The sequence below is a fragment of the Terrapene carolina genome, unplaced genomic scaffold (assembly GCF_002925995.2).
Source record: "Terrapene carolina triunguis isolate 2854851 unplaced genomic scaffold, T_m_triunguis-2.0 Scaffold67, whole genome shotgun sequence".
NCBI classification, from domain to species: Eukaryota; Metazoa; Chordata; order Testudines; family Emydidae; genus Terrapene; species Terrapene triunguis.
Genome location: NW_020664418.1, coordinates 16,117,316 through 16,130,028, shown reverse-complemented (window position 1 = coordinate 16,130,028; position 12,713 = coordinate 16,117,316). Strand labels below are relative to the sequence as shown.

At 42.7% G+C, this 12,713-nt stretch overlaps 1 protein-coding gene across 1 annotated transcript in view; it reads left to right on the top strand.

The window, feature by feature from the left end:
* The window catches only part of PSTPIP1 (proline-serine-threonine phosphatase interacting protein 1), a 94,113-nt gene that overhangs the window by 39,247 nt on the left and 42,153 nt on the right, over positions 1-12,713 (top strand). Inside the window, exon 3 of the mRNA XM_026648542.2 lies at positions 4,294-4,368. Within this exon, the coding sequence (XP_026504327.1) occupies positions 4,294-4,368 (75 nt within the window). The remainder of the gene's footprint in view (positions 1-4,293; positions 4,369-12,713) is intronic.

Here is a 12,713-nt window from a genome sequence, read left to right as displayed (position 1 = left end):
GCTACCCCAAGGCTATTAACTCATTGAAATGTAAATAGTCTCCCACAAACATTTAAGTGGTTTGGGTTGATTTCCTTGAACGCTAATGGAAACGTCTTTTACTGTGTCACACAATCCCGCAGCAGTCTCATAACGACATTAGGTGAAGAGACTTTGTTGTGGCTCCTTAAACTCCTGGAGATCAAACTCTTTCTTGCATGTGTCTGTAGTCGCTAGGAATTATGGTATGTGACTGAGATTATGGAGGGGTGGAGGTGGGGGGTTTCCATCATTTAAAGGATAAGCCTAACCATGGCTTGCAGGATGTGCAAAAAGGACTTTCCACAAAGCAGGAGAAAGATTCATCTCAAAGCCATTCTGAAACAAGTAGCTGCAGAAATCTCTCAGAATTGTTCTTTCCATGAATTCTCACCCCCCTCCAATCCACTCCTCTGACCCGTAGTCCTGTACGTGTATGTGCACACGTGCGGCGCCTGTCAGAATCTCTTTACTTTTGGCTAGAAATGCATTGAAGCTGCCTCTTCCAAGAGTGATGCAAGTGCATGTTGGTGAGAAGGACAGAAGAGGGAGAAAGATGGGACAAACCAAACCTTTACTCTTGGAAGCCACATGAGTCTCAGTCAGTGATTTTATGACAGCAGCTGCTGAAAGGGCCTTGTTGACACCAACAATGGGTGCATTTTTGCCATCTATCTCAAAAGCAAACAAATTCTGTCCACGGCTATCCTGTTCTATGCACAAGGATGGGGTAAGATTACGGGGAGGATTAGGACAATGGTTCTTTAGGACAAACAGCAAATTTAACTCACTCATTTTACATAAATGCTATGCATGTAAGATTGTTAGGTCCTTCCATCTCTGTTTGTTTCAGTCTGGTTATGTTTTCAGGCGCTCTTCACAAAGTTTTAGAAACCTACTTTTAATTTTAAATGAGAACTACAGTTCTCCTTTATGGGGCCCAAACATTGATTCTATTAACAACTCCTGTAAGTCCCCTCCAGCTTATCAGCAGCCTTGGTCAACCTACATATAGATCCAGTACTGTCAAATATGGAAATTCAAAAGTCATAAGTCATTCCCTCACTCCGGCCCCCAAAACCATGCGGTTTCAAGAAAATGCATTTTGCCCTCTGATTTTAGGACCTTTAAAGGTTCACATTCTGTGCAACTTTCATTAAAAAAAAAACAAAAAAACATAAGCTGAGAGTCTCATGCAAATCACCCGACTGCAGGACCTGGGGCTTCCGGAAAAACAGCAGTATCATGAGAGCTGGCAACACCCTTTGATCACCATAGCACCACCTGAGTTTAAAAGATTCCAAATCTCCAATTCAAAACAAACAAACAAAGAGCCCTGTCACAAACTCCTCCATTTACCATGCAGTTTTTGTTCATGGATGATTATCCACATTTTCATGCCTATAATCACAGAAGAATCAGAATGTATTAACAGAACAAACATTAATCACTCTTTTCCCATGTGCAGGGAGGAGAACTATAAACTGTCTAATTGGCTGCTCCTTGCAGTACAACTATTATTATTCAAACACAGTCCTCTTCTTCAGAACACACATGTATTGCATACAAATCATAAGCCAACTGGCTTCTAAGGACATTATTAGAGAGAAGAGAAGGAGAATCTTGTCACCATGTAAAAAAATTATCTGCTGTCTGAGCTGCACATATACAAGGGGACACAATAAGCTAATGTATGACAAGATCCCACTTCAAACAGTAAAGGCTCAGAGCTCTTAGATGTCTGTTTTCAATACTTCCTTAGCAACTCCAGTTTTCACTTTAAATGCTTTTGGTAGTCCAGGCATCACCCTCTTTTGAACACTGACATGGCATTACTGGCAAGGGCCTCTAGTTGTTGCATAAGCACTAGTGGTTTTGCAATGCACTGTGCTGTGGTTTTTGCTTTGCAAAAGTTTAAAACACAAGGTGTGTGTGTAATATACACATTTGCTTGAACCAATTTCCTGTATGTGGAATTAAGGCAGCAATTACAAATTAAAATTTAGATATTTTCTGTATTTAAAAAAGAGAGACGGCCAGGTTAAAAATCATATCTTAAAAAATAATAAAGTGGCTCCAATCCTCATTTGGGGCCACGAAACACACAGTGCATCCAGGGTGCATGTACAGAAAGATGGCTTTAATCCACCTTTGCACTCCCCTGATCCTATGCAGGTCTGGCCCCAAGGGGCCATTGCAGCAGGTGGAGAATTACTGGGGAGCCCTGGCTACAACCCTTTTCCCCAGCTATGCCCCTCCCCCAGATGCAAGGATGGGCCGGTGGTATGGAGCCACTATGCAAGTTCTATGTTCTGAGGATTCGCCTACACTTGGGTGATCATCCCAGGGATGGATACATTGGCTGTGGGGCTGCTTTGTGCTGCTCTAGTGGAGCAAAAGGCCCAAACACAGGTGAGGATTGGAGCTGAAGTTCCTATCTAGGGCAATGACAGCATCTCTTATTTTTAAGAGAGAAATAAAAAATGAATTTACTTTTCACTCTTTACTCTACATTTCCTCTCACTTTATCCAATTAAAGTAGACTAGTCAGTTTCACTTTGAAGGAATCTCTTACAAATCTACTGTGTTAAACAGGTAGTGAAGTGCTCTTGGGACCATACTTGATATTTAGTTCCCTTTAGTCCCAGAGGATCCCAAAACCACTTGCACATAAGCGGCTGCGTGTGCCCATCGACCACCACTTTGAAAGGGCATTCACCTCTGGGGTGGACTGCAGCAATAAGCGGGCGACGGTAAAGATGTGAAACGTCAGCAGAATAATTTATTCAAAATCTGAAATCGAATACAGCAGGTTGTAAAGTAAGGCTTATCGCAGCAAGTATATACAGAGAAGTGTTTGAAAGGCAACTAAGTATCTTTAAAGACAGAATCAATCAAATAATCTCCTTGTGGCAGGGACTTGTCTGAATCCATATGGAGAACACCTGGTGCCGGATAAACAACAAAGGTCAGAGTGACAAATCAGGGAAATGGGGCTAACATTAATTTAAATGGGGCCAAATAGCCATACACTTGTCTGGGAATTCCTTTTGGATAAAGGGGATAACTTTCAAAAGTGCCCAATTGACTTAGGAGCCTCACTAGCATTTCCAAAAGCAACTTGGGTTTCTAAGTGTTTAAAAAAACAACGAGGAGTCCGGTGGCACCTTAAAGACTAACAGATTTATTTGGGCACAATCTTTCGTGGGTAAAAAATCCACTTCTTTAGATGCATTTTTTTAAATGAAAGTTGCACAGAATGTGAACCTTTAAAGGTCCTAAAATCAGAGGGCAAAATGCATTTTTTAAAAAACCTCATGGTTTTGGGGGCCGGGGTGAGGGAATGACTTATGACTTTTGAATTCCCATGTTTGACAGTACTGGATCTATGCATAGGTTGACCAAGGCTGCTGATAAACTGGAGGGGACTTATAGGAGTTGTTAATAGAATCAATGTTTGGGTCCCATAAAGGAGAACCACAGTTCTCATTTAAAACAAAAAGTAGGTTTCTAAGCCTTTGTGAAGAGAGCCTGAAATCATAACCAGACTGAAAGGAACAGGGATGGAAAGACCTAACAATCTTACATGCATAGCATTTATGTAAAATGAGTGAGTTAAATTTGCTGTTTGTCCTAAAGAACCATTGTCCTAATCCTCCCTGTAATCTTACCCCATCCTTGTGCATAGAACAGGATAGCTGTGGACAGAATTTGTTTGCATTTGATATAGGTGTCAAAACTGCACCCATTGTTGATGTCAACAAGGCCCTTTCAGCAGCTGCTGTGATAAAATCACTGATTACGACTCATGCCCAAATAAATCTGTTAGTCTTTAAAGTGCCATCAGACTCCTTGTTGTTTTTGAGGATACAGACTAACACAGCTACCCCTCTGATACGAAGAGTTTAAGTCACTTTTGAAAATGGGACTTATGTGCAAAAGGGCACCTGTTGGGGACTCTACTCGTTTACACCAAGCATACGCCACTCAGTTATAGTCCAACTTTTCCACCCAACTGTGAGCCAAGCAAAAATAGAAGAGCCAATTTAATACAAAAATGTATTCTCTCTAAGCAGATAAGAGCTTCTTCCAAGTCAGAGGAGAACATCAGTGGGTGTCTTTTTAGATGAGCTCTTGATAGCAGTGGCACTGGGGAAAGAGAATAAAGACAGCTACAAACCAATTGTTTGCATCTCAGAGTTGGCTACAAATGCATTCTTGCAAACATGGGCCCAACCTCAACAGAAGAAAATAACTAAGGAATTTTGTTAACAGGGCACAAGCAGAAGAGAGATATGGGAAAGAGCTGGTTCAAATTGCCCGAAAAGCAGGAGGACAAACCGAAATCAAGTAAGTCTTTTTCGAGTTTGTTGCATTAAAGTGCCTCCTGTTTGATAATCAGAGACATGGCTTCACTGAAGAAAGGGTCAGGAATGTGCATTTCACACTGAACTAAGCTTACATTTCAGTTGGCTTGGGAAGCCTTATTATCCAGTAAAGTTCAGTTCACCTCATGAAGCATTCTTTCTCCATTTGGCCCCTCTCAGCAGCTTGGTAATAAAATGGCAGTTGTTGCTGGGCGTTTCTTGAACAAATTTTTATTTCAGTATTACTGACCTCTGCAACTGCTCTGTGAAGGAATGAAAGGGAAAAGAGATTTGGACTTGGGCAGATCTAGAAATCTTGGTAAAGCTTATTCTACAGCCACTTGAAAGGCTTTCACTCTTCAGCTCTATTAACTAATGTACTGCAGCATGCTCAAACAACACATGGTGCTTCTCCATGCCTTCTACTGTTTGCTGACAGTATGTATAAAGTGGGGGGAAAGAGGAGAGGTATGTGTTGGCAGGGAATTCTACTTCATAAACAGCACTGCAAGACTGCTGCTATTTCTGATTGACGCGGCAGTAATGAGACATCCTGTCATTACAGTCATAAGTAATAAGTAGTAGTAATGGTGTATTAAGGTGGAAGAGGATGAAGATTTGGGGTCACAGTAGTTAGGCTGAAAGAGTGGACTCCAATCTACACAAACCTGCACTAAAGATCCCCAGGGTCACCCACCCCCTCCAGCCCAGATCTGATTTCTTAATTGCATCCTACTGGTTTTGTCAATTTATCACTCACTTCCCCCAACGTGCATATGAATTTCTGTTAGTTTTTAATGGAAAATCTGACCTCAAACCCGTGGATTATTTCCTGGGCACCATCATAGCATGCAAGTACCAATCAATCACCTGTATCACTGGCCCTCATATGCTGTGACATATCCCAGATTAAAGGGCCTACAGGGAAATGCTGAATTTGACTCTGGCTATTAATTTGAACTCTTAGATAAGCCTAGTGAAAAGCAGCGTAGAGATTTGAGGCTCACACTAAGGGACATCTCAGGCATTATTTTTCTTCGCATGTTCTCCCTTTCCTTTGCTGTGGGTCTCTAAGAAAATCCAGTAAGTTAAAAGGAAGAATTCTTTCGGCTGGGGAAATCAGTTTCTTGCAATTCTTGCAATTTCCGTTGAAGATGGTTTTAAACATTCTGATGGTCCAGTTCATAGAGTGAAAATGAAAAAAAAAAAAAAAGAAGACTAGTGGTTTCAGAATTAAGAGAGTGGATTAATGATGGACTGTTTTGTCTCCAGTAAATCTGTATGCCTTTTAAAAGTCCAGGACTTGCAAGAAAATTTCTTCAAACTTTCCTTCCTGGCAAAGTAGGGCCGCCAGAGATCGTGCCTACAGAAATGAAGGGCTTTGGCTGCTGTCCTACAACTTCAATAGGCAACCTATGGAAATTGTGTCCTCAGTAACTATAATAATTTGATCTAAAGATAGGCCTAGGTTTCAGTATTGGGATATGAATCTGAATTTCCCTAAAGTTTGAGGATGTTCAGATCCAGGGCTTGGGTTCAGGCCCATCTCTACTTTATACCGGTATTTATAATACTTTGTCATGGACAAAGAGGTGAATACACTGGCACAGTGTGTTGTAAGTGTTGTAAAGCTCATTTAGAGAGAAATGTTTCTATAAAACCATGGCCAGCCTAGTGGTAGTGATCCTCTTCGCTGTGATGCATATTGTCCCAGATGTCTCACTGTAGTGGTTTATTGGGGTTGAGAAGGAGAGAAAGTACCTTTCGTCAGTCAGCATCCTCTCTGATTGTTTAAAGAGCTACACAGATGGACTGAGAAGGGACTCTTGTCTAGAATACGGGGATATAAACCAGACAAAACTGAGATCTAAGCATGGCACATAATGGCATGACTAATGAAAATATAATATGTAGTTTTTATAGCATATATTTTGACACCATGTCATGTTTTTGTTTGCTTGCCTGGATATATGCTGCAGACAGTAACTCTGAAGAAGCAATTCAGTCAGAGAGACTCAGAGAGGGAACAAACATACTAGTGATAGTCAAGTATCAGAGGGGTAGCCGTGTTAGTCTGGATCTGTAAAAAGCGACAAAGAGTCCTGTGGCACCTTATAGACTAACAGACGTATTGGAGCATAAGCTTATGGTGCCACAGGACTCTGTCGCTTTTTAGTGATAGTCAAAAAGTTTCTAAAAGAATTGCACCACAACTAACCTCACATTCCACATTCTAACAGCCTAGCCATTAAATTAAACGAAACTTGTACATCTATGTGAAATAGTGAATAGTCTGTCACTCCCAAGAGTATTCCAAAATTTAGACTGAACTAGGAATAAAATGTCTCGGCGTGTTCAAATGCAGCTTTTGAAGCTGCATCTGGGCAGCAGTAAATCTGAAATGTAACCTAAGGATTTTGCTAAGCATTTGAATTTGTGACTCATATTCAACAATTAGCAGGAAAAACAGCTTCAGTTTTTCTTGCAGAACACTTTAGTGAACTTCCTGTGTCATGCCATATATAGAATCATAAAAGCTAGAGGTGGAAAGAAAAAAAAAAAAACCACCTCAGGTCACTCAGTCTCGCTTCCTGCCAGTAAAAGATTGTGCCCTAGTCTTTTGTCCAGTCCAGTTTTAAATGTCTCTAGGGAAGGGGCTTTCCGTCACTTCTCTTGGGAGATTATTTCATATTCTAGTAGAGTTCAATGTCAGGAAGCTTTTCCAGATATTCAGCCTAAAAAAGTTCCCTCTCTTAATTTCATCCCATTACTCCTAGTTTTTTAGGTTGATACGAGGGAGGAAAATTTACCCCCATAAATACCCAATCCCAGAGAACATCCAGAAGGCCCCAGAGAGAAACAATGGCAAGGCCAAGATGTTAATCTGATGGAACATTACCAACAACTGCTGGCTGAAGTGACTGATGAACTGGTTGAAAAATGTCCCCATGGCTCCCGCAAGTCAGTGATTCTCTGAAGAACTTACATGAAATGAAGCAGGAAGGCAGAAGGGGCTGGAGTGCTTAAGGCATAAAACCTACGCAGCCCCAGTCCAGGAACAGCTGGCCTACTGACAAAGAACCACTGGCAGACAGACCTACACTGCAGACAGAAAAGCAGCCAAGAGAACCTTCCTCACAGACACAATTATATCTGCCAAATCACAGATAGCAGAACTGTGACATGCAGCAAACAGCCTAATAGAGCCCCAAATACCCATGCCAATATGAACAGTTCTGCCCAACTTCACAGTCAATCATTGCCACTGGGCACTTTACAGCTCCTGCCCCCAAGGGAGCTTAGAGACAGGGATCTTCTTTAACATCCACTCTACCTGGAGAAGTGGCCTGGGAACTAGAGAAGAGCTGCAAGAAGAAACTAGCTGCAGTACAGGAAAGCCTGATCAGGTCTTCACCTCAGCCCAGCTGGAATGGGAAAGGAATGAGGCTAGGAGACTAAGCAGCACCAGTGAACACCGGCAAGAGGGAGCAGCCACCAGGGTTCACCTTTGTGAGCTTGCTGCCTCTTCTTTACAGCAGATATCTTGGGTTGATAGGAGTACAGCCTGCAGCTAACCGTTGTGTGCCATGGAGAGGGGAGAGCAGAGGGCTGGCAACTTGCCGGCTGACAAGTTCGGGCTTGAGGGAGGACCAAGCAGCCAAGATATGGATCCTTAGAACCAAAGATTTATGCAGAGACTGGGCCCCAGAGGAAGAGACTCAAGGCTAGTTCTTAAGGGGTAACCAAACTCTTTCAAGCCTCCAATGAAGTTTTGGATGAAGTTACTTGTATGTTATCCAAACCAGCCTGCCTGTGCATCATATACCTAGGACAGTCTGCTGTGATAATTCCCTGGTAAAATTAAAAAAGATTCCCCTCTCCTAAATTGGATCCAACACAACAAAGGCCTCGCCTCCAGTGATAATGGAGACGTTCTTGCCTTCTAATACCACATTCAATATTTTTTTCCTGAGTTTAGCAGCAGTATTCGCTCAGGAGGCTGCATCACAAGTAACAACTAATGATTTCTTAGGTACTCAATATAGTAACTGTTTCAGGTTCACCACAAACAAATTACTTGGCCAGTGAGAAGGCTTGAGTGGGGATTCTAAGGTTGTACAATCAGGAAAGCAGCCGTGTTTGGGGAAATGGTAGGAAGAGGAATTTTGACATGAACTTAGTTGAGTTATTACTAATAACTCAATGGCACCATTTGTACAACAGAAAAGTTACCATAACCAAGGCCAGAAAGTTTTCAAAATGTAATTTTAGTTCAAAAATATTATTTATAAATGAACCCAAAGAAGAACGCAGTCTGAACGCAGGCATAGGAGTCAGGAACTGCCAAATTCTAATCCTTTCCCACACAAATTCTAATCTAATTCACACACAAAAACATCATTAACATGGAGTTAAAGGTACTCAGCAGCGCTCTGTGCTCCACCTGCCCTTCCAGAATGGAACAGTTTGAAAAGCTGGGAACACAGAGATACGTTGATGCTCCCTGCACAACCTCACCTCTGCCCCCAAGGAGGTGGCAATAGAAGCTGGGAATACAACAGTACCTCACCCCTCCCTAGCAAACCTGCCATTTTCTCTGTGGTGCCACAACTTTAAATCAGTATTTGGCCTGCTGGCCCACTGACCCCTCCCTGCTGCTCAGAGGGGTGCAGCGCAGATGGGAAAGCCCTTTGAAAATTAAAAGCACCGTGCATGTGTTAAGTATTATAGTGACAATTGTCAGATTATTTTTACCAACTTTTTAAAGCTATTATATTTTAAGTAGTAGAAATAATTAAACAAAATGATAAAAATTGTACAAAGGTACAAAACCTCTGAAAGAACATAAACCATAATAATGTAGGTCTGTTATCAACAGAAAAGAAGAATTTGCTTGCAGATCATTCCCTTTTTTAAACACTCCCTACTGTTATTCAACTAGATTATTGTCCTTTTCTTCCAATGGCCTAGCAACCTGCATCCCTAATCTCTGTCTGGCTTCCCTTCCCAATTATTTCTACTTATGTAACTACCAGCCACTTGCTGCTCCATGACTCCAAGGGAAGGTGTGGCCATCTATTCAAATACAACCACAACCATGTAGCTTTTCCCGCTGCTTTGTGTGTACCCAAATACGTTATAATGGAAGTTATCACCAAGTGGTGCTGTCTTCCACGTTTCTTGTCTTAGTGTGAGAGCCGATGTTCAGTCTTAAGAAGACATGCTGTGCATTGTTAGTTTTGATAACACAAGGTTCTAGGTAGAAGCAGCTGTGCCAGCAGCAAAGTGTGCTCACTGCACTGGTGTCTGATTAGAGTTAATTCTTGTGGCAGTTACTCTCTGGGACCTGGGCATTGGCGTTAAAATGATCCCTGGAAGAAGGGATAACCTGCATGCAGTTTGTGACCACCTCTGTCCCAGGACTGGTCTCAATAAGATAAGCCATATTTAGAATTTCCCCAGACTCCACATCACTGATTTCTCCTCCATTGGGAAACTGACCTGTAAGCCCCCCCCACAAACATCTGCTACTGATAGGCAGAGAGGCAACAATATAATAAAGCACCAATGCAGAATGAGATCTGACTACAGACACTCAGCAAGCTAAACAGGATTTTAGTAACAAAACCGGTTAATTAGCAAGAAGAAGAAAACGTGGTGTCTCCATCTTTATCCCCATTGGCACTAGCACACTGAACAGTGGCTTTCATCGGTAGATTCCCCTGTTCTGGTACTGACTTCAGTATTTATGTCAATGAAGGACAAACAAAAACATTTTCAACACTAGCTCAGAATGCACCGTTGAAACTTGGCGTATATGGGAATGAGCTCCAGGAAGTGCCAATCACTCTTTGTGAATTGGTACTGAAGATGGCCATGTCTGGCCTCCACTAGTTGTGAAGCCTCTCTAAGTCAGAGATCCGAGGGGGCCCTGCTGTGGTAATTCTATTTCCTAGTATAAGAGAAGTTGCTGCTGGTTACCATGGTAATAAAAACTATTGGCTAACGTCCAGCTGCACAAAGTTATTTTAGACAGATAGCCTGATCCAGGCAAATTTAGGCACTGTAGCTTCTTGTTCTTGGAGCTCTGCAGCTGTGGAAGCTACTTCCGATTTGGGGTGGAGTGAGTGTATCCCTCTCTAGCCTTGTAGTCCAAATTTAACTCATTGGTTGGGTGGAGGCATTAGCCAGGGCCCAGGCTAATTTGTTACAACACATTAAAGGAGACAGAGGCCTGATCCCAGCTCCCTTACAATGAGCTTTTCTCTAAGCATGTTCACACTAGAGTCCCAACTGTCCACTTTGGTTCTTGTGACAGGGAAGGAGTGGAGAGACTGGCTGGCCACTCCTTATATTTTAATCACCTTTATCCTCCAGTGTACTTTGGGACCTCCCATCATTGGTGCATTTGGGATGCAAGGGGTTGGGAGGCCCTAGTGAAAGAACTGGAAAAAGAGGCCACAGACCAGAACTTCAAAGGGAGGAGTAGGGTATATCAGTACAAGTACAGTCAAGGTTTTCAGAGCTTTTAATTAAAATAAAGCCTGAGATATTTGCATGTCTGCAACCTAAATTTGTAGTCATAGTCTCATCTGCATGAATGTTAGATGGGGGAGGGAGAGAGGACGGGTTTAGGACTTTTAACTTTCTCCAGGCTTTGGACTTGAACATCACTCTGAAGCCTGAGAGACCAGATTGTTATATTTGGGCAAAAGTGGCAAAGATATGAAACACATCCATACGTTTCACACAACTGGGAAAGGATGTCCGCAAAGGTTTTTAACTGAAGAATGAGCGACTTTGAGTTTGCAAGTGCTCAATGGTAGTTTGCTGTTAGGAATCAGGGCCTGCAGTTGAGCTAGTCTCCAGGCAGCCTCATCACTACAGCTGGCCTGCCGCAGGCTACCTGATTGGCTGGAGGGGCCAGCAGGCCAGCTCATAAGCCAGCAGCAGCTTGCTGGCTGCTCAGTGCTCATGCCCACCACTGTGCCTGCTCCTGTGGTACCTGGTTCTGTTGGTCCTAGGTGCTTACATCCAGCCTTGCCTCTGCCTTCCTCTGCCTTGAATCCTCCTTGCCTGCTATTCTGCTTGCTCCAGTTCCTGATCTCTGGTTTGACCCTTGGCTCTGACTACTGACTCCAGCTTGATAGACTCGGCTCTGGTATCTATCTCCTGGCCTGCTGCTTGACCCTTGGCTCCAGCTTCTGACCCTAGTCCTTGATTCCTGACGCTCACCCTGATCACCAAGCTAGACTGCCCTTGTCCTGGTTGGGTGACGTGCACAGTCATGCTGCCTTGACACATTATGGCTGATTCACAGCCAAACTTGTGCCCTTTGTGTTTAAGGGAAAGAGTCCTTTTGTGCTGCAAAGTGGCTCCATGCTCGAGCTCAGGAGTATTCCCTGGCTCTGAGTGACACCAGGACCACTGAGTTACACTGAGCAAATGAGTTGGAGAGCCTGATTTTCAGACATTCATGCCGCTGCTTCTCCTTTCCTTGTCTCTTCTCATGTGTATGCTATCTCCCCTCTTTTTTCCTCCCCTTTCCTATTCTGCCATCCTCTTCTGCCACCAGGGAAGGGACATGCCTGCAAACCCACTTCTGCCATGCACTTCTCCTCAGTGCTTAAAATAGTGAGAATCCTGCACTGAGCATATACTTGAGTCTCACAAATACAAAGCAAAATTCATAACAGACTTTGAAAGATGTGCTATATTTATACATGGTGAACAAAGGAAGAAGCTCAGATACTCTGTTGATAAGCACAGTATAAGAACATACATAGAACAATACAGGTCGTGTTGAATTTTTCCGTATTGTGAACGTCAACAAGTTGCTCTTTGATTTGTAGCTCAAATCATTTTGGAAAGTTGCTTCCCTGCACGGTCACTTTACAGCAGAGCTCTTATTCTCCACTCTAAAGCCCTGATCTTTGAAAGGGTCTGCACATTGTACTTTGAAGTCAGCAGGACTCTATGAAAGAGTAAGGGACCATGTGTATGGATGATCCCATTTCAGGATCTATGACTAGATTAGATTTGACATGAAATGAGGCAGAGAGAAGCTGTCAGACGATACAGGGCAGAAGTGGTTATGCTGCGTAGGTCCCTTTGTAGTTTAGATATTGTTAGGCTGGTGTAGGAATGTGGGTCTTGTTGAAGATACTAAGGAATGAAGTGTACTTTTTCAGTCACAGTTACCTGTTGAAAAGTTGTGGACTTTCAACTAACCTATATTTTCATGGCTCTCATTATGGGTTTGATTAAAGGATTTACCACCTACCTAAATAAAAATGAATTAAAACCCTTGGTTATATGTTTAAAGCC